Source organism: Hypanus sabinus, chromosome 23, assembly GCF_030144855.1.
Source record: "Hypanus sabinus isolate sHypSab1 chromosome 23, sHypSab1.hap1, whole genome shotgun sequence".
In the NCBI taxonomy this organism is placed as follows: Eukaryota; Metazoa; Chordata; class Chondrichthyes; order Myliobatiformes; family Dasyatidae; genus Hypanus; species Hypanus sabinus.
The window spans coordinates 35214484-35239831 of NC_082728.1; the positions used below are offsets into that span (position 1 = coordinate 35214484).

The 25348-nt window shown below is 39.1% G+C and overlaps 1 protein-coding gene across 3 annotated transcripts in view; it reads left to right on the forward strand.

Moving 5' to 3' along the window:
* Positions 1-25348, forward strand: part of LOC132380119 (phosphoinositide 3-kinase regulatory subunit 6-like) — a 104241-nt gene that overhangs the window by 68249 nt on the left and 10644 nt on the right. For 2 of the 3 annotated variants that reach the window (XM_059948712.1, XM_059948713.1), the window contains 5 exons: positions 1427-1537; positions 2176-2266; positions 16247-16317; positions 19790-19880; positions 21915-21985. In XM_059948712.1, the coding sequence (XP_059804695.1) occupies positions 1427-1537; positions 2176-2266; positions 16247-16317; positions 19790-19880; positions 21915-21985 (435 nt within the window). The remainder of the gene's footprint in view (positions 1-1426; positions 1538-2175; positions 2267-16246; positions 16318-19789; positions 19881-21914; positions 21986-25348) is intronic. The other variant, XR_009507643.1, reaches the window with a different exon arrangement.

The following is a 25348-nucleotide window of genomic DNA, read 5'->3' on the forward strand; positions in this document are numbered from 1 at the left end:
CTTTATGAATCTGTAACCCTCACTGGCACCAAATATATTTCTGCAAAAAATTGTAAATTCATAATTTTGTGCTTTTTGATACATGAAGTAGAATACTTATATATAAGTAATGTCTGTTGTTACATTTCATACCTCATTATTTGGGTGCAGTTGTAACTAATTTTGTGATAATTGCATGTTTCATTTGGCAAGCACAAAAATCAACGTGGCAAGAGTGCTAATTAATTGCCTTGTGAACTAGTTGTCAATAAATGAGAAAATGGACTGTCAATGTGTGCTAACAGTAAAATACATTGTCAGTGCTCTAACAACGCACATTACTGTTGGCACATATTCATAGTCTATTTTATCTTAGTTGGAGTGTCCGTCATATACTGAAACTGCAAAATTGATCATTTTTAATAATACTTGAAATGAAGTCTTAACCTCATCTTTCAGAGAGTAAATTTGGAATTATAAAAGTGCAAAGTGAGAAAATATTCTAATATGATGTAAAATCAAAAAGAGGACGCAAAATAAGAGTAGCTTCAAGCAAAAAGGCTGATACAGTACTTCTGTAATATGGCCCCTGATTTTAAATCAAAGATGTAGCTTTGGGTTAAGATTGAGGTGAATATGTATAGATGATCTCATTTGAAAATATATATTTTGTTTACAAAATAACCTCTTGTGAGCAGTACTGGATATATTTTGAAGAAGATTTGAATTCTTGTTTATAATCTGGCTACACTGATGAACAAAACGTTAATGTGAGATAAGATTACAGTCTTGAACAAATGTGAGTTCAGATCAATCTATAAAGCATTATTTAATAAGCTGATGAATGATCATATTCCTTTGTCACTATTCTAAGACATTATCGCAATCAAGATTTGATATACTGTACTTGTTAATGTAAAAGAAGGATTTCAATGTGAATACCCAACGTATAAATTATTAACAATGCTTTGTCAGTCATTTAGTTAACACATAAATTCATTAGTTTTCCATTTCTGGCTGGGTCATTCATATTATACCATCCAATATAATATGCTTGTTCTAGTAATTAAAGCAGAAGTGTTGGGAACAGCTTTAGAGTTGTGTTGAAGAAATAGCCATTTTAAGTTTATGTTAATTGCAGCAGTAAGCTTGGTACAAAATAATTGCAAATGCTCATTGTTGTGTTATTTATTTTGGTTTACAAAATAAATACTGCACAATACTGTACTGTATGTCAGTATAATTCACAGCAAAACTAAAGTATGAAGGAAGTTAATGAAGCAATGAACACGCAAATAGCTCAAAACCCTTACTATTAATTGGTTAATTATGTTTTAAGTGAGGAGTTTTTAGATCTCTAAACATTAACCCAACTAAAAATAACAGTTAAAAATCAGATTTATATCTCTATCTAGTTAAGCTGACAAGCTTAAAATGATTTTTGCAGTCTACAACACCTGGACAACAGTCTGGCGCTGATCCATTTATTGTGGATGTTGCTTCATACTATGTACGAATGGGGTGTCAGCCTGTTTGCTTTCAAATCTACAGTGCGAAGGTATGTACTTTTATTCCAATATCAAGCAACATATTTGACCCAGTTACATAATACTACAATTGTACGTCTGTTGAACTGACCAAAAACTGAACAGTTAATGTAGATGCTGAATGAGGTTCCCACTTCATTAGAAAATTATTTGTGCCTGACCACTCAGCCATATTTTCTGATGTGGCAATTTAGGTTTGTATGTGGAGTGACTTTTTTTAGTCTGTGTCAGCCTTTGCTCTTATAGTTAAGACTATAGTAAGTTGCTGATTAATTTTTGGGATTGCATATCTTCAAGTTCAAAATCTATTTTCACCATTTACAAAGTGACACTTCACAATGCACCAGCAAACCTTAGTGTTTGCCTTTTGGTCTTTTATGGCTTGTGAATATCGTTGGCAAGGCCAGCACTGACCAGGCATAATGTCCAAGGCAATCTGAGAGGTTAGTTAAGTGACAACTGTATTAATGTGGATCTGTACATCCACATAGTCCAGAATTGGCTGAATTTTTACAACTGTTGGTGGGTTTCACGTGCATCATTGCTGATAGTAGATTTAATTTTGGGTGTTTCATTTGGTCAAAAGGCAAACTGAAATTACTCAGTTAAATTTTATTTATAATATTTTCCATTTCCTTTTCTGCCACAGCTTACCTTTTCGGATGAAACAGAGGAAATTGTAGATGATGTATTTCTTATTCAGCTTGAGGCTCAGTTTCCAGAACAGAAGTGTGTCAAAGGTAAGTTATTCTTAACTATCAGATATTCATTGCTATAGAGCAATTACTGAAGTGTATTGACATTACTGAGTAGGAGTTCTTCATTTAGGAATAACAGTTCCATTCAGTAACGCTGAGGGAATAAGTGACAGTTTTTTTTAAAGAGATACAGCAAAGTAACAGGCCAACGAGCTCATGTCGTCCAATTACACCTATCTAACCAATTATCCTACTAACCTGCACACTTTAGAATGAGGAAGGGAGCTGGAGCATTCAGAGAAAACTCACATGATCACATGGAGAACGTACAAACACCCCATAGACAGTGACGGGAATTGAACCCTGGACACCAGCACTGTAAAGCAACGTGCTCAACGGTTTGTAACCACGCCACCCCATGAGGTTAATATTACACAAATAACTACTTTGTCTTAAATTTGAAATGATAATTTATTGAATATTTAAACATAAATGAATATTCTGTCTGAAGTGAAGGAAAATATGAATTGAATTTAAGTTACAACATTAAGAGATAAATTACATCATCTGTTACATCAAGATCAATTTAAAAGATGGGGAGATGATAATTGAGTAAAGCAGTTATTTTAAAAACTGCCATTAAACTGGTTCGTTCATTTCACTCTTCTGTAAACTGTTCACCCAGTATGAAGCTACATTGCTACTGAAGCATGCTGCTTGCTAACATGAGCCATCTACTGGTGGAAATCAAACAACATTGATAGTCCTCCAGCAGCTAAATACGGGCTGAGGTCATTGAACTTGCAAATGGGACACAAATGACAAGTCCATGTTGGATGCCAGCAGAAGAATTCTGTGAGTCCCGTTCCCCCCAGCTGTCTTGCCTGTATACCTGCAATGGTACATATTTGGACTGTGGGGGGAAACAAGGAGATCCAGAGAAAACCCACGCATTCCACAGGGTGGATGTACAGAGACTCCTTACAGAAAGGCACCTGAATTGAACTCTGAACTCTGGTACTTTCGCAGCTATAGTAGCATAGCAGTAGAACTTATTCTATCTTACATGCCCCAGGGTGATGTAGAATTGTGTGGCTGCAGAGCCCTGCGGAAGTCATGTCAATATGTGTAGTTAAGGCAGAGATTAATAGGTTCTTGATTGATAAGGGGGTTAAAGATTATGGGTAGAAGTCAAGAAAATGAGGTTGAGAAAACATATCAGTAATGATTGGCGGAGCAAATTCAATGGGCCAAATGGCCTAATTCTGCTCCTCTATCTTATGGACTTGTATACATCAACACCCTTTTGCTTCTTTTGCCAGCTGTCTACACAAATGGTTAATTTACAGATGTCATGGACCTACGGGCATATCTTTGGGATACTAGATACTACAGAAATTGACTAGTTGGACATACTGACCAACTGGTAATCTTGTGTATGTTCAGATATCTTATTTGTATGATCAATCACCAATCACCGATTGCACTATGATAATACAGGGATTAATAACCAATAAAATCTTATGTTAAAGACCAGTAATACTTCAGACTTCGTAAAATAATGGACCAATAGTAAATGTTACCCTAGAATCCTTCATTTGTATCATTATCTTGTCTTGATATGCCAAATGACTCCCATTCCTCCTGTGAAGAAGGGAACTATGCTCTTCAAAGACCTTTCTTGCCTGGATTGGCTGCACACTGTCTGTAAACTATCCTTGCCTGCATATTGCCTTAACCTTTGCCTTGCTACAACTTCCACAACAGCTTTCTTGAACAGCATGTTAGCATACCTACAAGGAAAATTGCTACCTTAGATCTGGCCCTGTGCAATGAGACAGGTAAAATTAACAATCTTGTAGTTGGGGATCCTTGTGGAAAGAGGATGATTGAACTTTATATACAAATGGAGGGTGTAATAGTTCAATCTAAAATCTGTGTTTTCTGCCTAAATAAGGGAAACTGCAACGGGATGAGCTAAGAGTGGACTAGCATAGACTGGGACTACAGCTTATATGGTAGGAAACTAGGAACAGCGGAAGACTTTCAGAGAATCTTACATGGTCCTCTACAAAAGTACATTCCAGTTAAAAGCAAGGACAGTAAGGGTGAGGAGAGCCTGTCTTGGATAACAAAGGAAAAAAAAGAAGGCATCAAACTAAAATCTCATGTATACAAAGTTGCTAAGTTGTGGGAAACTGGAAGATTGGGAAAACTTTAAAAAGTAGCAAAGAGCCACTGAGCAAGCAAGGAAGAAAGGAAAAATAGATTATGAAAATAAACTAGCACAAAATATAAAAAACAGATATTATAACATATAACCATATAACAATGACAGCACGGAAACAGGCCATCTCAGCCCTTCTAGTCTGTGCCGAACGCTTACTCTCACCTAGTCCCACTGGCCCATACTCAGCCCATAACCCTCCATTCCTTTCCTGTCCATATACCTATCCAATTTTACTTTAAATGACAATACTGAACCTGCCTCTACCACTTCTACTGGAAGCTCGTTCCACACAGCTACCACTCTCTGAGTAAAGAAATTCCCCCTCATGTTACCCTTAAACTTTTGCCCCCAACTCTCAACTCATGTCCTCTTGCTTGAATCTCCCCTACTCTCAATGGAAAAAGCCTATCCATGTCAACTCTATCTATCCCCCTCATAATTTTAAATACCTCTATCAAGTCCCCCCTCAACCTTCAACCTTCAAAACTTAGAAGTTTTTATAATTATATAAAGTGGAAAAGTTGGCTAAAGTGAACGTAGATCCTTGGAAGGTGAGAAGGAGGAATTAGTATTGGGAAATGTGGAAATAATTGAGGCCTTGAATGACTATTTTGTGTTGATCTCCATAGTGGAGGACGCATCTAATATGTCAAAAAGAAATGTTATGGATGTGATGGGAGGTAAAGATCTCACTTCAATCATTGTCACTAAAAAGGTAGTGATGGGCAAACTAGTGTGCCTAAACTTTGTCTACCTTTATGCTCTAAAGCATAAACAACTCCCCTGATCTTAATGGGATGCATCTCAGGGTATTGAAAGAAATGATGGAAGTTATAGTAGACGCATTTGTGATAATTTATAAAATTCTCTGGACTCTGGGCAGGCCCCGGCAGATTGGAAGACAGCAAATATCACTCTATTGTTTAAAAAAAGTATGCTGGTAAATATAGGGCAGGTAGCTTAATTGGGGAAATGCTTGAAACAATCATTAGGGAAGAAATAGTGAGACATCTGGACAGAAGTGGTTCTATCAGGCATGGACTCATGAAGGGCAAATACTGCTTGACAAAGTTAGTGGAGTTCTTTGAGGATAGACTGAGTGCAGTAGACAGCGAGGAACAGATGAGTGTTGTATATTTAATTTTCCAAAAGGCATTTGATAAGGTGCTACATAAAAGACTTATCTGTAAGAAAAGGGTATATGGATTTGGGGGATAATGTATTAAATGAATAGAGGATTGGTTAACCAATAGAAGGCAGTGGGCTGGGATAACTGGGTGCTTCTTTGGTTAGCAATCAGTGGTGAATACAGTGCTGCAGGAGATGGTCTGGGCCTACAACAGTTCACAATATATAATTAACGATTTGGAGCAAGTGGCGGAGTACAGTGTATTTAAGTTTGCTGATGACATTAAATCTAATGGAAATGCATGTTGTATAGAGGATGTGGAGTGTCTGCTGAGAGATATAGATAGGTTAAGTGAGTGGGCGAGCTTTTGGCAAATTGAGTGCAATGTTGATAACTACGAGGTCATCCACTTTGGAAGGAAAATAAAAGGTCAGATTATAAAGATTCAAAGATTTAACATACCTTTATCAAAATACGCAATGCAGTATACAACACTGAGATTCATCTTCCCACAGACAGCCACAAAACAAGGAAACAACGTAGAACCTGTTCAAAGAAAACCTCAAACACCCAACAAGCAAAAAAAGAACAAATTGCTCAAATGGCAAAAAACAAATGAAAAACACAATATATATGACATAAAACCATTGAAACTGATTACATTTCAAATAGTAAAAGATCGCAGCATTTTGTTGTCGAGAGGGACTCAGGAGTACTTGTGCATGAATCACAAAAGGTTTGTTTGTATGTGCATAGGTTATCCAAGAAGGCAAATGAAACGTTGGCCTTCTTTGCTAGAGGGATTGATTTTAAGAGTAGGGGAGTTATGCTGCCACTGTACAGAGTAGTGGTGAGGCCTTACCTGCATGCAGTTCTGATCTGCTTACTTGTAATGCGCCTTCACTCCATCCGCCAAAAGCTGAATTTCCCAGTCGTCAACCATTTTAATCCTTATCCCCATTCATGTTCCGCATTGTCAATCCATGGCCTCCTCTCCTGCCATAAAGAAGCCACTCTCAGGGTGGAGGAGCAACACTTCATATTCTGTCTAGGCAGCCTCCAAACTGCTGGCACGATCATCTATTTCTTCCACCAGTAATATTTTTTTCTCTTTTCCCTACCCCCTTCCCTCTTCTTCTATACCTCACTCTGGCCTCTTACCTCTTCTCACCTGCCTATCACCTTCTCTGGTGCCCTCTTTCTTTCCTTTCTTCCATGGTCAACTCTCCCCTCCTATCAGATTCCTTCTTCTCCAGCCTTTTACTTTTCCCACCAGTCTGGCTTCACCCATCATCTCAGGATCAGGTCTATTTTCACCGGCATGTGACATGAAATTTGTCAACTTGGCAGCAGCAGTTCAATGCAGTACATAATGTAGCAGAGAGAGAGAAAAAAGTAATAATAATAAATAAAATAAAACATAATAAATAAGCAAGTAATTCAATTACATATATTGAATAGATAATTTTAAAAAGTGCAAAAACAGTAATACTGTATATTAAAAATAGTGAGGTCATGTCCAAAGCTTCAAAGTCCATTCAGGAATCGGATGGCAGAGGGAAAGAAGCTGTTCCTGAATCGCTCAGTGTGTGCCTTCAGGCTTCTGTATCTCCTACCTTATGGTAACAGTGAGAAAAGGGCATGCCCTGGGTGCTGGAGGTCTTTAATAATGGACGCTGCCTTCCTGAGGTACTGCTTCCTAAAGGTTTCCTGGATACTTTGTAGGCTAGTACCCAAGATGGAGCTGTCTAGATTTACAACCCTCTGCAGCTTCTTTCAGTCCTGTGCAGTAGCCTCTCCATACCAGACTATGACGCAGCCTGTCAGAATTCTCTCCACGGTGCAACTATAGAAGTTTTTGAGCATATTTGTTAACATGCCAAATCGCTTCAAACTCCTAATAAAGTATAGCTGCTGTCTTGCCTTCTTTATGACTACATCAATATTCTGGGACCAGGTTAGATCTTCAGAGATCTTGACACCCAGGAACTTGAAGCTGCTCGCTCTCTCTAGTTATCTTCCTTCCCCTTGCCCCAGCTTTTTATTTTGGCATCTTCCCCCTTTCTCATCCTGATGAAGGGACTCAGCTCAAAATATCAAATGTTTATCTATTTTCATAGATGCTGCTTGACCTGCTAAGTTCATCTAGCATATTGTGTGTGTTGTTGAGGAAAGACATACTGGCTTTGGAGGAGGTGCAGAGGAAGTGAGGAGGTTAGCCTTTCAGGAGAGATTGAGTTGCCTGGGATTCAGAAGAAGATTCAAGATTATTTAATTTCATTACCAAAACAAATGTAAAGGTGAAAGAAATAATTGTTACTCTGGATCTGATGCAACACAAAAAAAGCACAAGATAAAGAATATATAAAAAATATATTTAAAAAAGCATAACAATGTAAATATATAAGATAGCTTATATTGATCTTTAAAATAATGTGAGGCACAGGAGTGACTCTAGGTAAGGAGACTGACAGGAAATGATAAAGTAGTGGTGGTGGGGTAATTGGAGGGTTGAGTTACCGAGTGGAGGTGCTGATCAACCTTACTTCTTGGAGAAACTAGCTATTTTGAGTCTGGTGGTTCTGGCATGGATGCTATGTAGACATCCTCCCTGATGGGAATGGTGTTGTGGTTTTTTGTCCCTCACAAATGACCAGGAGACGCAGAAGATTCTTCAAGAAGGGTTAAACTTTAATTTGCAAATCAAAGCTGAGACAGTCAGTGAGCTAGTCGCTGATTGCCCACCGATCCTCGGACACGGCATTTTTTATAGCAAAATCCTGGTCCAGTTTCACACGTATGTCCCATTGACTTGATCATGTTCCAATCCACATCTCCCAGCTGTCTCTCACCAACACACCATTGTCTTCTACATTCTTTAGATTTCATTCTCCTTCTAAATTGGGTACATGCATAGCAAATAGCAAGTTCAAACTACATAATCTACATCAAGGCTGACTACATAGTTTTGGTTACACAGCAAACAAGTTCAAAGCAAAACATCTCTTAGCTACCTCTCATTACCATACCATTGTCTTCTACATTCAATTGGATACATGAATAGCAAATAGCTGACTTCAAAGCTGACTACATCTCTTAGCTACCTCTCATTAACATATATTAACACACCATTGTCTTCTACATTCCTAGCATTTCATCTTGGGTACATGCATAGCAAACTGACTACATAGTTTTGGTTACACAGCAAGTAATACAAGTTTTATACTCCATAATATTTTTATACTCCAATATATCCCCCCTTTGAGACCCAGAACAGAGAAAGAAGACTAAGAGTCCGTGCACAAAAGCCCCAATAAACTCAAGCACTTATTCCCAAATCTCGGGTTAAACTATAATTTTCTGCGCCAAGTCCTCAAAGTATTCTCTCCCTGTTACCCTGGGCCGCTGAGCCAAAAACCTGTCCCTTTGTACCTGAGACAGGGAAAAAAACTCAGAAGCCCTTACAATCTACGCCCACACTGTCGCTTTGCTCTTGTTCATCCCGCAGGTGTTGTAGGCTGTAAGGATACATTTTCAGTGTTCCTTTCTCCACTAAGCTAGCTTCAGTAATTGCCACGAGCATCGGAAATTGTTTGGTTGCAGCATGCACTACAAGAGATTTGAGACAAGGAAGAAAACAGGACAGCACAAGCACACAGCTCAACAATACAATACTGACAGTTATTGCTATTTTAGTCATCCATGCTCCCCATCTTAAGGCCCGTCCTCAGAATCAAAAATCTCCCTTACTAATTGATCAAACTCCTGCGGTGCAGTGTCAGCTTGTTGTTCCCCCTGTCTGTCTCCCGCTAACTGCTCTTCCGCATCACTTACCTCAGACACTTCACCTGATTGCCCTTGCAGGACTGCCCTCATGCAATGGTTCAGATGGTACCAGGTGGAGCGGCCTTCTACCTGAACTGCGGTGGGTGATGCCTTCGTTACCGTAAAGGGTCCTTCCCTTCTTGGCTCGTTCCACTTTCTCCGAAAAACTCGCACGTAAACCTGGTCTCCTGTTTTAATCGGTCCTTCCCCTTGTATGGTCTCCGGCTCTTTCTGTTTTTCCATTATTTTAATGCAATTGGTGTCTTCTGATATCCACACCTCTGGCGTGATTTTCCTCCATACTGTTACGGTTTCAGCACTCTTAACTAAGGGTCCTAAGTCTTTAGACTGATATCCCATGTTTACCAACAACGTTACGTGGGGCGCAGCCTCCGGTATCCTGTACCATTTTTCTAAAAAGGTGTTCCATTTAACTTGTAAAGCTGCCCCTTGCTTTCCAATTATCACAGCCTCCCCTTCCAGGCGCTGCTGGGTACATTCCTCTAGGTGCCATTTCTCCTCTAACTCCCTGTTCTGAGTCTCGTCAAAAATCACTGTACAATGTAGCTCAGATTTGGGCATTACAGCCCTGGGTAATATAACCTGCACGCCCTTTTTCCATTTTTCCCAGGATTCCTGAATCTGATCTGCGATGTCTCCTATCCAAAAGACATTAGCCTTCTTGTCTTCTCGCACTATCAATTGAGCCCCTGCTCTTCCCACACTCAGCCCATTTCTGGTGCATTCTAATTTTAATTCCAATTCAATAAGGCATCTCTGCCTAACAAATTAATTGGAGTTCCTTTAAATACTAGCACCGGCAAAACAATTTCTTTATTTCCCGTTCTCAACCGCACTGGAGCCGTGCACTGTGTCAACTGTGTTTTCCCCGAGACCCTACCGTCTTAATAAACTTTCTTGACATGGGAAGGTGAAGAGCATACTGTGGCTGTACACAAGTGTATGTGGCTCCAGTATCTATCATCATTGGTGTCAGTTGTCCTTCTAACATAACCTGAACAATGGGTTCCTCATCTGCCTCCCTTGTTATCATTGAGTAATGTCCCTTCCCACTCAAGTTCTCTGGGCACCCCTAATACCTTGCATAGGGGTTCACAGGTCCACTTGGGCCTGTGGGGACTGGTCCTTGGCTAAACTTTAGTTCCCTTCTTATCGGTTCCTGCTGGTGTGTGACAGGCCATAGTGTAAACGGACAATCTCTTCTCATGTGACCTGGCTGATTACATTCCCAGCACAATCTCTCTACTTCTCTTTCCCCCTGTTTCCTCACTGGTCCCCTTTGCCCACAGCTTCTCTGTCCCCCTCCTTGGAACTTCCAGTCCTGTCTGGGCTGTTTGAATTTAGTCTGTTCCTGATAGGGCATTTGTGGGAATGCTCCCCCAAAGACGTTTATTGGCATGGGGTTTTCCAGCCCTTGTCTTACAGTATGATTGGTTCCCCCATATAGCAGTGCTTTGTCCAGTTCAATGGCTGTACTCGGACTGGTGGTTGCTGGCAGCATCTTTTTGCTTGTCTCTTTTTCCTTCTTTTTGAGTTCTTCAAGCTGCATTTGTATTAACTTTCTTTGCACCTCTTCCTGCTGCTCAGCCAACCTTTGTTTGTCTTTCCGGTATTTCTCAACCGCATGGACTATGTGGTCTCTAAATTCTTGTGGGGTCTTTGACGTTAGCCCAACCACTTCCTTCAGTTTGGATTTTACTTGTGGAAGCATTGCATCCAAAATGCTATGTCAGAACATTGAGGTCATAAATAAGCTCTTGCTCAGTCTCCAGTCTCCACCTTTTTAACTGGTTTTCTACGTAGGCTGCTGGGTTTTCAGTGTCTCCCAGTGGATCCCCTTTTAAGGCTTTGGGGTCCACTTTGGGTGGGTAAAGCTCACCCTGAGGGCCTGCCATACCCTCTGCCTCACTCTGGCAAACCCGTCTCCATTAGTTCTCGGGTCATTTGAGTTTACTATGCCAGCCATTTCCATTAGTTCATTAAATTTGGAGGTTCCCATCAACTTTATCAACAGTGCCTTCAAATCTCCCATAGCCAATAATCGTCCCGCTGTTTCTTCTTCAAAGGCTCTAATCCATTTCCCTGCTCCTTCATGTAGATTGGGCAGAGTGTTTTTCAGCCCTTCTAGGTCCTGGGATCCCCAAGGGATGTACTGCACTTGTCCTGATCCTTTTACTAACAACGACATCATTCTTCCTCCTTCTTCCCAACTGCCCTGGCTCTCCTCCTCACCTGACTCCCCATCTGTCTCAGGGTATGTCTTTACTGCCTCCCACACAAATGTCTCCGGGGTTCTCTTCTTCCCTCGGTCTCCCTGTGGAGTCCTTCCTTTCTGTCTTAATTCAATACTTGGTTGGCCCCTTGGGAGGGTGAGCAGGGTGGCTGGGATCCTTCATGTTATTACTGGCCCTTTTCTGGCACCTTTCTCTGTAAATGCCATTGATGGTGGGAAGGCTCGTGCCAGTGAGGCAGTTTTGACTACCCATTGCAGGGTGAATTTATAGAGAAGTATAAAATTATAGGAAGTGATAAACTAGAGGCAGGAAGTTGTTTCCACTGCTAAGTGAGACTCTAGAATAAGGGGACATAACCTCAAGATTCAAGGTAATAGATTTAGGACAAAGATGAGAAGAAACTGCTTCTCCTGGAAATTAGTGAATCTGCGGAGTTCTTTGCCCAGGGAAGCAGTAGAGGCTACCTCATTAAGTATATTTAAGACACCATTAGATAGATTTCTGTTTAAAAAGGGAATTAAGTGTTGTGTTGAAGAGAAAATAGACTTACAAATATGTTTCAATGCAGAACACAACCAAAACATATTGACTTGAGTCAATTCTTGATTTAAGAAGAATTCTTGGTTCTGTAGTTTAACAAAGAGAGATTGGGATAAGCATGTAGCAGAGAGATAAAGAGGGACCCTACAGAGTTGGTGCCAGGCTGTGAAAGTCTGTTTGGGCTCAACCAGCCCAAGCCACGTTGTAGGCTAAACTACAGTGAACACTGGACACAAGCCTAGCAACAGCTTCACAAAACTCCAGGTTTGGAGCTTGCATTGTACATAAGGTAAAAGCAGAACTGCATACAGTTGACATAAAACATGGGTGCTGTGATCTTGTCACGTCGAAAGGCTTACTACTCTATGTATATGCAGGAAGCATGGGGTAGAAGCAGTAGGGGAAAAATAGATAAAATTAGCTTAAAATAATGAAAACTTTGGATGGGAAGCATATGTTCTAGGACGAGTGACTCCCCTGTTGATGCCAAGTTGTAATAAAGAAAAAGCTTGTTCTGAACTGAACTCCACATGAATCCTTTCTGTCTACACACAGGTGGGAGAACCACAAAGCCTTTCAATTCCCTGATTTAATATTCAAAAGCAATCGAAGCAAACATCAAGAAGTTCCCCATCCACAATGCAAAAGCAAGAGAGAGTAAAAGGGAAATGTGCCAGCTGAAGAAATGTACTCAGATCTATTCCTTCAGTTGCTAATTGGGTCTGATTTATATCTAAATGCAGCTCCAAAAGCTAAGGATTCAAAAAAACCTCTTGCCTTGGGATTCCCCAGTTTCATCTTCCAAGCCAGAGCATGAAATTAACTTTTGTAGAGGCAAGTTTTTGATCAGCAGCTTTAAGTTAGACAATGCTCAAAAATGTGCTTGAAAACTGGCACATTCATGATCCAAAATCGTTCTATTGCTAAGCCAGACAACGTGAAGACACAGAGAGCACAGACTCCCTTAATTTCTTATTTCATATCGAAAAAGTTTAGAATGGCAAGTGGAAGAGATTGGACCAGCTGTTTGTTCTAACTGAGAACATTTCAGAATGCAGAGAGGAGATCCTCACAATGTTCCTCTGAAGAGGAGGAGATAAAAACAGAACTGTTACCTCTAGAATGGGAAGAAATCAATGGTCAGAACATGGTGACCCAGGGGGGCTAAAGAAATTTGACGTGTCTCCTTTGACCCTGAACAATTTTTTACCTATGCATCATAGAAAGCATCCTATCCAGATACATCATGGTTGATATGGCAACTGCATTGCCATGACAGCAAAAAACTGCAGTGAGTTCTAAGCACGTCATGGAAACCAGCCTCCTCTCCTTTTGGCCCAAAACGTTGACTATACTCTTTTCCATAGAAATGTTCCTTCAGCATTTTGCACGTGTTCCCCTCCATAGACTCCGTCTATACAGTACTTCTTGTTGCCTTGGTAAAGCAACCAGCATAACTAAAGACCCCTCTTCGGGCAGCCCGTAAAAAAGCCTGAAAGCACATACCATCAGGCTCAAGGACAGCTTCCCTCCTGCTGTTATAAGACTACTGAGCAGTTCCTTAGCATGATAAAAATTGACTCTTAACCACACAATCTGCCTCATTACCTCCTTGCACCCTATTTCCACACTGCACTATCTCTGGAATTATAAGCACTTCACTGCCTGGTTCGGAAATTGCACCATCTCGGATTGGAAGACCCTGCAGCTGAGGTCAGCTGAGAAGGTCATTGGGGTCTGTCTTCCCGCCATTACAGACATACAGACATTTACACTACACACTGCATTCGCAAAGCAAACAGTATTATGAAGGTGTGGTGAACTACATTTACCTGTCTGGACACGCCCCCCCCCCCCCCCCCGCTGACTGCTCCTGCCACGGACCCCGGTATAAAGGCGATTGGAGCCTGAGCCCTGCCCTCAGTCTCCAGGATGTAGTATGGTGGTCAATTGCTGCTTGTTCTTTCTTCCAGCCAATAAAAGCCTATATCTTACCTCACGTCTCGGAGAGTTATTGATGGTGCATCAGAAGGACCCCACGCATCCCTCGTATAAACTCTTCTCCCTCCTGCCATCTGGGAAAAGGCACCCGAAGTGTTCGGGCTCTCACGACCAGACTATGTAACAGTTTCTTCCCCCAAGTTATCAGACTCCCAAGTACCCAGAGTCTGAACTGACACCAACATACTGCCTTCTACTGTGCCTACTATCTTGTTTATTATTTATTGGTATGCCTGCACTGTTTTGTGCACTTTATGCAGTCCTGGGTAGGCCCGTAGTCTAGTGTAGTTTTCTTCTGTGTTGTTTTTATGTAGTTCAGTGTAGTTTTTCTACTGTTTCATGTCGCACCATGGTCCTGAAAAATGTTGTTTGATTTTTACTGTGTACTGTACCAGCAGTTATGGGTGAAATGACAATAAAAAGTGACGACTTGATTCTGCATTATTTTATTGTTTTGCCTTGTACTACGTCAATTCAGTGTTATAATGAATTAGTCTCTACAAACATTATACAACATACAGTTTTCACAGTACATCGGTACATGTGACAATAAATAAATTTATCACCTTGCTGCATAATGTGGATTACAAGATTCTGCAAAAGACCATCATCAATCATGACATGTAAGGTTTGAAATGGTGATTCAGCTAGGTTAGTCATTCTGTATACTGCAGATAGATCGATCTCTGACTATTCTGACCTTCTGCAGTTCAGAGATACAGTTATCTGTATGTACAAGAAAGAATGGGCACTTGCTTAGTCAACTTGGATCAAGAGAATACTTTGAAAGAATATTATACATGGCCACTTTATTTGGTGCACCAGTACTCCTGCTCGTTAATACAATACATGTGGCAGCATCTCATATCATACAGACATGGTCAAGTCGTTCATTTGTTGTCAGATCAAACATTAGAATGGGGAAGAAATGTGATCTAAGTGAATTTGACCATGGACCACCAAAGTTGGTGGGTTTGATGGGATGGTTTGAGTATATCAAGGACTGCTGGGATTTTCATGCACGACATTTTCCAGAGTTTACAGAGAATGGTGTGAGAAGCAAAAAAAAAGTCAGCAGCAGTTTTGTGGGTGAAAATGCTTTCGTAATGAGGTCAGAGAATGGCCAGTCTGGCTCAAGCTGACAGGAAGGTAACAGTAACTCAAATAACCGCACATTACAACAATGGAGTACAGAAGAGCATCACTGAAGTGGATGGACTACAGCAGCAGAAAACCATGGACATACAGAAATACACTCAGTGTACCTCCTGCATATAAAAAAAGTGGCCACTGAGTGTATATGCAACATGCGTATGTTCTCCAAAATGGTGTCTTGTGGAAGGAGTCCACAATAGGGTGTGACTGCATAACACATGCATCAATAGCAAGGTACTAAAGAATAGGTAGGGAAATAGCAAACAGTAAAACTCAGATGCATATCTCCGGAAAAATGTTAGTCATCATCCCAGTCACTAGCTTTGAATGCATCAGGCTGGCAAACACACACCAAGTGTTACTAAAACTGAAAATGCCACTCACTAGGCAGGGAACCATGGAACATGCTGATTGTTCTAGTGTGATATAGTCATGTAGAAAGGCCACTGCACCTGCTGGGATTTATTTTAAACTGGATGTACGTGCTGGGAGTGCAAGGGGAATCTCCAGGTGACTTATCAGGACAGGAATTTGTAAAACGTTTGATATTTAAAAGAAATTCCAAAGAAATTCATATCAAAATAAACCAAAAACACAGTTGTCTTTTTTTGAACTCATCTATGTTTAGATGTTCAAATGCTGAGGTTTAAAGAATCCCAATGTTCTAAAAAATGTTTTAATTTTTTTTAATAAGAAGGATAAATTAAATGTTACAATTGTGAAAGTTGAAAGTGACTTTCAGTACAAGGTACATTGTAAGAAAATATAAAGTTAAGTTTGCTGATGTGTTTTCATGAAGCCGGTGTTCCTTAGTTTAAATCCACCATTTCACTGACTTTTCGGTTTCCTATACTGATAATGAGAAACCTTTCACTATCTCTTTGCAGAATCCACTCTGGTGAGAAGGAGGGCAATATCAGAAGGAATAGGTGGACACATTGCAGTTACGTACAAAAAAGTAAGAGGCAACATATCCTTTTGTCACTGTGTAATCATGAGCTGCTGTCCTATTTAAGAAGCAAATTAAAATTACCAAATAAAGTTGTTTTACTTACTTATAGTGAAGATGATAGGATAGATGTTTGTCCTTGGTTACATGTGTATTCAGCCCCAATTTCTACATCTAATCTCCCAATTAAATATTATAATATGAAGAATACTGATAAAATAATTGGTGAAATGGTTGAACTTGGATTAATAATTGTTTGCATTCATTAGGATTAATCCCAGGGTCTAAGTTTTATGTTGATTACAAGATTAGAAAGATTCAGGGTCCAAAGACAAAGATTGATGATCACAAAAGAGGAAGTATTGGCAGTCTTGAAGTGCATAAGGATGCTTAAATCATTGGGGCCTGGCCACATTAATCCTTGTGGGAAGCAAGGGAAGAAACTGCTAGAGCCCTGGTAGAGATTTTTGTGTCTTCCAAAGCCATGGGTAAGGACTGGAAGTCCAGAAAGTAGCTATTTTTTGTCTTTATTTAGGAAAGGCTGCAAGGACAAGCCAGAGAACTATAGGCCCAGTGAACTGAACATCAGTAGTAGGAAAGCCATTAGAGAACAATCTGTCTTCATTTGGAAAGGCAAGTATTGAATAGAGATAGTCAACTGTGTGTGGGAATTTGTGTCTCTCAAATTTAATTTAAACTTATTAAGAGGTGAAGTGACTTGATGAGGGCAGGGTAAATATAAATGTGAAGAAGGCAACTAACATGTTAACCTTCATTGACAAAGGATTCTGTATATAAGTTGGGGCATCACATTATGGCAGATGGTCATGGGATAGTGGAGTCTAAAACTAGAAGGCAAAGGTTTATGGTGAGAGGGTTAACGATTTAATAGAAGTCTGAGAGACAGTGTTTTGACAGAGACTGGTGGGTATGTGTCACAAGCTGCCAGAGGAGGTGATGGAGATGGGTGTGATTGCAATGTTAAGGCATTTGGACAGGTATCACAGATAGCAAATGTTGAGAGGGAAATGGGCCAAATGCAGGAAAATATGACTACCATGGAAAGGCACCTTGGTCAATACCGACAGGTGGGCTGAAAGGCTGTACGTCTCCATGTCAGAATGTGCTGGAGCTAATCAGTGTCAGAAAACCTTGCAGATAGAGGTGAGGGCCAAGAACTATGTAGTGATGAAATCTTGCCACGTGATGTTTTTGAAGTCAGCAATCAAGTGATTAATGAAAATTGATAAAACTGCCAATCTGCATATCCTGAAGGGGTTATTTGCTACACTTACATAGAAGGCAGATAGCTGAAGCCAGCTTCTTGATGCAGCCAGTTTGAACATTTGTACATTCCTCTCCACCTCCCCCCACCCTCCATTCTAAATTCATGTTGTCAAATCTAGAAGGTTATAATCATTGAAAACGAGTGGAAGAACTGGGACAATTAAGTGTTGGCTATGTACCCAACACACCCTCTTTGTAAATGCTATTTCTACCTCAGGCACCGGATAGTTCTCGTGTGGTGAAGCATCATCAGGAATATTCAAACAAGCAATATTCTTGAATGTACGGACTTAAAATAGGTTCTCCCCAGCTGACAGTTATCCAGCTTATATACAGCCTGTACGCAGGAACAGGATTTCAGAGGACTGGCAGAATGGATTTACCAGCTTCTTCAGGGCTGCAGGCATGATGGGAACTCAGTGTGCGGCCACATTTTTGCTTAGATTATGAACAGTATACAGGGACAGGAAAGGGTAAACCATTCAGCTCTTCACGGCTACTGTGCTATCACTTTTTAGATCGTAGAGATAGCTTCAAAATACATTCATTTGTGTATACTTATTTAGACATGGTTGTAAAGAGGAAGGCTAATAATAGCTGTGCATTTCTATCCTAATTGCATACATTTAATTGGAGTTCATTTTGATTTTTCCATCACAACCAATATGCAGGAGGGCTTTCTGAAGAAGAAAAAGATTATGCCACTGGACATTTTTAACAAGTAATTGGATCACTCATTTTCAGGTGACAGATTGATCCAAATGGAATGCAGTATACACCCACTTATTCAGCACTTTCGGGGTTCTGAATGCCATGTGAAAGCATTGAGTCAACCATCATTTATTTGCCAAAACTGGTGAATAGCTAGCTTCCTCGGCAGGTCCAGTTTCTAGTATGTAATTATGTCAGACCCCCAACAGGAACTCTTAAAGGGAGTAGTGAAGGTTATCAGATAGACTCAGCAGAGCACTGGTGCTACCTTCAATTTATGAATAACGGATTGCTTTCCATGCTGTGTCACTTTGTTATACAACGATAGCACAGGAAGGCAACAAACTTGCATTTAAGCAATGCTGTTTATGGCCTGAATATGTCCAAACTCACACTGTTTATTCAGAAGCACAGTCAGAATTCTAGCATCTTGTTAATCAGATGTAGGTGAAAACTCAATGCAGGAAGTGACTTCATCATCAGGAAACTATGATCAATGAAATCTGATGAAAGTACACCTAACAATCTTTAAAAAGTTTATTACAAAATATTTTATGAATGTATGTAATAATTAAAATAGTTATATGAGAAATTTACAATTCCTCAACTTTTAGGTATCCCACAACCTCAGCTTTCACAATACCCATCTGTTACAATTATAGATTGAAATTATCTTGTTTTATGTTGGTGGATATATTTAAAATGGTATATTTTTATAGGATATTATGGCACAGTACAGGTCCTTCAGCCCACGATGTTGTGCCAATATTTTAACCTACTGTAAGATCAATCTAACTTTTCCCACACTCCATTTTTCTATCATCCATGTACCTATCTAAGAGTTTCTTAAAAGTCCCTAATGTATCTGCTATCACCACCACCCCAGGAAGTGCATTCTAAGCCCTCACCACTCTCTGTGTAAACCTCTAACATCCCCCCTCCCACTATACTTTCCTCCAATCACCTTAAAATGATGCCCCCTCTTATGAGCCATTTTGACCTGGCAAAAAGTCTGTGGCTGTTATGCCTCTTATCATCTTGTACACTTCTATTGATAAAGTCACTTTTCATCCTCCTTCACTCCAAGGAGAAAAGCCTTTGCTTGCTCAACTTATACTCATAAGACATGCTCTCTCATCTAGGCAGCATTCTGGTAAATCTCCTCTGCACCCTTTCTAAAGCTTCCATATCCTTCCTATAATGAAGTGACCAGAATTAAACAAAATTTTCCAAGCATGGTCAAAACAGGATTTATCTTGCACATTTATAAAGAAACTTATGTTTATATAATGAAGTAGATATAATTGAAAATTTAGTTTTTTTCTTTAGCAGAATTTATTATATACTGTACATGGCTGGCAAAGTACTATGAAGAAAGGAAAATCTTGATTTCAAACCCATTGCCTTTAATGTTTATTGAAAGCATTTACTTTCATGATAGGTATTACATCCATTACTTTTTTTTTATCATTTCCCATTTTAGATTGCATTGAGCAACAGGGAACATACAAAACAACTTGCATGCCATTGCACAGGCATAGCAATAAAAGCAATTCCTTCAAATGGAACTGAAGGTATGTCATGAATCTGTTAGCAATTGTGATAACTTAGTTTGCAGATAACTAGTGTTTGTTATATGTATAAATATATAAAGCACTACTTTTTTGGATACAGAAGTTATTTCATTTTAAATTAGGGCCATGTTTAAATTATTTTTCTCCTGCATACTTCCTCCCAATGCTGCCTATATTTTAACAACAAAGAGAACAAGACAAAATACATTTATTATCAAAGTACATTTATGTCACCATATACTACCCTGAGATTCTTTATTTTCCTGTAAATGGCTGCACGGAAAAGGAAAATACAATAAGATTTATGAAAAACTATACTTAAATAAAAACCAACTAAAGTTTCCGGTTTGTTGCCAGTGTTCCTCTTGGTTTAAAAGAAAACAGAAACCAGTTTATCAACTTATTGCCTTGAAGATGGCTCCTCCCACTTGACAAAAACTATTCTTGAGCATCAAGTGACAAACTCCTTTTAATTGCCTGAGAAACATGAAAGGAGGCAGAGTTGATGATTAATAATTTTGACTCTTTTAAAATAGATTTACTATTATAACACAGTTAGAAATTGAAAGGGGCCTGTAAAGTATATTAAATAGATGGTGACAGTGAGCCAACCTGTATGAGAATTTGTTATTTCTGTTACTGCTGAGTAGGGCATCATGCTCAAAGGAATTGGCCTTCCCCTCTTAAAAGCCTTCCCATTGTGCCCTTAGTTAAAGAAACTAAGGGAAACAGGCAAGTTCTGGGTCTGAATGTAGAGCACAATTGGTTGGGTGGAGGAGGGTGTATGTTCCTGTGATTGGTTGTTAAGAGTAGAGAGAGAGAGAGTCAGGGAATCAATCTTCATTTTGCACAGACTTTTGATGGCGTTTCCAAAGAGCAGTACTATTTGTGGACTTACTGAAGAAATGCTTCCAGTGCTGGGTTATGCACTGACAGGTGCATATGTTAATATGTACATTCTTTGATAATTTTACTGTGAGTTTTATTTTACTTTAATAATACCATGAAAGTCTTCATTTGGCTGAGTGGTCTATAAGCCATGCGTAGGTGATCTAAAATCCTGGAAGTGCAATCTTGCTGTGCAGTGGATGCTAATGAAAGCCATTATACATCTCCAGCCTTTTTCATTTATTAGTACAATAGGGTACATAGAGAACCCAGAAGTAAAATAGTAGACTCTTGGGGATCTCACAGATAAGTTCATTTGTAGAATTGTTTTATAAAATTTGATACAGGTAACAAACTGAAACATGATGCCATGTAATTCAATTTCTAGGGTAGGTTTTATTAGATTAAAGTGTCAAGATGTTTCTTGCATTTTAACACTTTAAATAGTTAGGTGTAACTTACTTCTACTTTATCACACTGAACAATCCTGAAATGGTTGGGTAACTGTTACCAAATTAGTAAAGTTGGACCCTTCCATAGGTCCATTTAGTGATACGTACATGTTATTTTTGCATTCTCGGGAGGTCCTTGTGTAATGCATGGATAATAGAACAGATAACCATTAAATAATTATAAAATAAGATATAGTGACATGAAGTTTAGTGATTATAGGGTTTCCTGGTTCAAATCACATTAATTTGCAGTCCTCTTCCCTAGCCATGCAAAGAGAAAAACAGACCTGATGGTACAATATATCATCTTACTAGAGGTAATTACCATGAATTGAGGATATATTTATGATCATGTTTTATAACTCTTATAACATTTAAATTCAGATCAGAGAAATATGAAGTTTGTCACAAAATAATTATGACAATTATTATGACAAATGATAAAATAAGGTTTGGAAGAGCTAAATTGTTAGTTAACCAGATTATATGACCACTGTTCTTTGAACAATATTTGCAGAAATCTTATAATGACACAAATTGGGAAGAAATTGAAAACATTGTAGAATTATTAGGAAGTCTGGCAGATCTTAGTATAACATGTTATAGACTGAGTATCAATGACATGTAGCCATAAAATATATCTGAAGATATTTAATTTCATAGCCTCAGAGTGCATTGTAATTTTATTTTGCAGATCTTGTCTGTCTGGCTGTAAGCATATCAGAAGTAACAAGTAAGACAAACCTATCTGGAAAAACATCTTTGGTTAGTGAAAATTATCATTAAAAAAGGACATACTTAACCATAGAGTGATGAAATTGGCTTGCAGGTTGTCTGGAAAAGTCATCTTATGTTTCACTGTGACATGTAATCTACCTTGACTTCCACTGAAGTGTTGATAATTGTGGTTAAAGCTGCCTTTGATCAGGTGATAAACCAAGATTACATTTGCCCTTTTGGAAATTCTGTTAGCATGTGTAACTTTTGTTAATGACCATGTTTCTTCAGCAGATATACAGTATTACATGTTAAAACAAAATATAATGACATAAACAGGTCAAATTTGTTTGCTGATACACATTGAATCAAAATCAGAATGAGGTTTAATATCACCAGCATGTGTCATGAAATTTGTTAATGTGGACAGACCAACACTCAAAATAGCAGGAATTTCCTATCAATAATCACTCCACCAATCTAAGAGGGTGGAAGGAAAGCTTAACAGTGGGCACAAGGCCAGAGGATGGAAGACTGATTGAGCAACTGCTTTTTTTAAAGATTCTTACAAAACACAATGGCTGTTTACTTATCTTTCCTCTGCTTGCATCTTCTCAAGTCCTGGCAGCTCAGTAGGGTAAGTCTGGGCCTTGAATTTTTCTACTCTCTTCCCAAGTAGCAGTAACAGGAAGGTGAGAGGGAGATGAACGCATCAGAGGGATCAGGCCACAAAAGACTGGACTATTCAGATAGAAGAAAAAGTGTTCTGCTCCTACCTGTTCCCCCAAGTTGTTCACAATGTACAATTCATCGGTCCCTGATGACTCAACCCAAGTGGCAATTCTTCCATTGTGAGCAAAATCAAGAGCTCACAGGACTTCACAGTCAAAGCCTGTTTTGTCATCACCCACAGTCTCAGGTATAGCTTTCAGAACTGGTCGCAAATCTACAGCAGTAAATCTTCAGCAGTTACGTGGCTGAATAAAATATAAGTTCACATCCCATTCATGAAAAATTGAAAAAGACCTGAAAATAAAAAATAGAAAATTTATGAGGTTCTTAGGTGGGCACATAAATCTACTGATTATAGAGATATGGACATTGTTTGGCATTTAATTACTAATTTAAGTAGATAGGTACAATATTGTGGGCCAGAAGGCCGGTTCCCGTTCTGTGTTCTACCTCCAAATGCCATCAGAGAAATATCATAAAATAAAACTTTGTACAAAGCTACATATGGAGATAAGATGACAGATAAAAAAAAGGTTTAGACAGAGATACGTTTAAGAAGTTTAAAAGAAGAGGTAGAATTGAGGAGTAGATTCTACAGGAAATTTCAATGCTTGTGGCCAAGACTCTAGAAAGAAAAATGGGATTGGAAAAACCATGATGCACAAGTCATTGACCAGAAATGAGCTTCAGCATCTGTTGGTTTTAGAGCAAGAGAATCCGAGAAAACAACGGAAGGATGAGCCCATTAAGGGAGCTAAAATGAGGTGTCAGATCAGAAAATAATATTGTTTACAAGCACTGGGATAATGAAAGAACAAGATATGGTGCATGATAAAATAAGGGTAACAAATTTTGAATGAGGTAATTTTGCAGGGTTGAAAAATAGAAAGCTAAGTGGGAGAGGACTGGACAAGTCAAACCTAGAGTAACAATGAGAGTTGCGACGATAGATAATCCTAGGCCAGAATGGAGATAGCAGTACTGAACAAATAGATCTACTGGTCATCAATGGTTCCTACCACAAAAATGCCTATTGAACTTTTCCTATGTAACTAGCTTATTAATATACTCCAAAAATTGAGCATTTATATCTTATGTTTCAATGTAATAAGTGAATATTTCAAGTAAAAGGCTTCCATCATAATTAATCAGACTAATTTTAACTGGCCAGAGTTACTGAGATATTTAAAATGGGCCTACAGTCTGTTAATACTCTGATTTCGTAAGACACTTTCTTTGAATAATGATAATTCCAACTTCTTTCAAACTGTAAATGTGTTGATTATGATAATTAGAGTGTATAACCCCTTAGGGCTCCAAACACAGTTTTAAGACACTATCACATTGGAAATAGATTATCTTTATGAAGCAATAAACACATGCCATTGTGGGTGGGTCACCTGTAAATAAAAGATTGCAAAACTGGGCAAAAATGTAGTTTTAAAAATGCTAGTTTTTATTTTCAAACAGATCCATGCCAAATAGTGGCCTAAGGTCAGTGTTTTTGGAGCTCACAACTTTGAGTATCGTTGTTATGCTGACCACTGGGAAAGTATTGAGACTTTAAAGAATCTCAAGCCAGTTGCATAAATAGTTGCCTTAAAGAAGAAAGGAACAGTGGCAAGGGAGGATGTGGTAGTTACCAGCAGTGTGTGTGGTAAGCATTCCATTCCTACCAAAGTTCCAATGTCCTGATCAAGTCCTATTCCATAATTGGGATGAGGTGATCAGCCTGGTAAATTTGGCAGCATCTTGTACCAAAGTTCTAAGTAAGCTTACTAACGAAGTATGTATATGTCACCAAATACTACCCTGAAATTAATTTACTTGCAGGCATTTACAGTAGAACAGATTACTTCAATGGAATCAATGAAAAGCAAAGATTGACTAATTGTGCAAATACAAAAAGAAGCAAATAATAATAAATAAATAAACAGACAAATAAATAAATAAATACAATTGAAAACATGAATTGTAGAAGCCTTGAAAGTGAGTTCAGTGGTTGTGTTCAATGATCAGTTCATTGTTGTGGTGAGTGCAGATGTCCATGCTGGTCCAGGAGCCTGATGGTTGAAGAGTGATAACTGTTCCTGAACTTGGGTGGTATGGGACCAAAGACCCCTGTACCTTCTTCCTGGTGGTAGCATTGAGAAGAGATAATGGCCCAGATGGTGCAAGTTTTTGATGATAGATTCTGCTTTCTTGTGGCAGCACTCTTTGTAGATGTGCTCACTGGTGGGGTTTCAGGGAGGGGGGCAGCTTTTCATGTGATGAACTGGGCTGTATCCACTACCTTTTGCAGGTTTTTCTGTTCTTGGGCATTGGTGTTTCCATACCTGACCATGATACAACCAGTCAAGATACTTCCCACTGCTGACCTACACAACTTTGTCAGAGTTTTAGATAACATGCTGAATCTGCATAAATTTCTAAGAAAGTTAAGCCACTACCACGCTTTCTTTGAGAAAGCATTTATGTGCTGGTCTCAAGACAGATCCTCTGATATGATAATGCCCAGGAATTTAAAGTTACTGACCCTCTCCATCTCAGATCTCCTAATGAGCACTAGCTCATTGCCCACTAATTTCTTCCTCCTGTAGTCAATAATCAGCTCTTTGGTTTTGCTGACCTTGAGTGAGAGGTTGTTGTTGTGACTCCACTCAATCACATTTTCAGTCT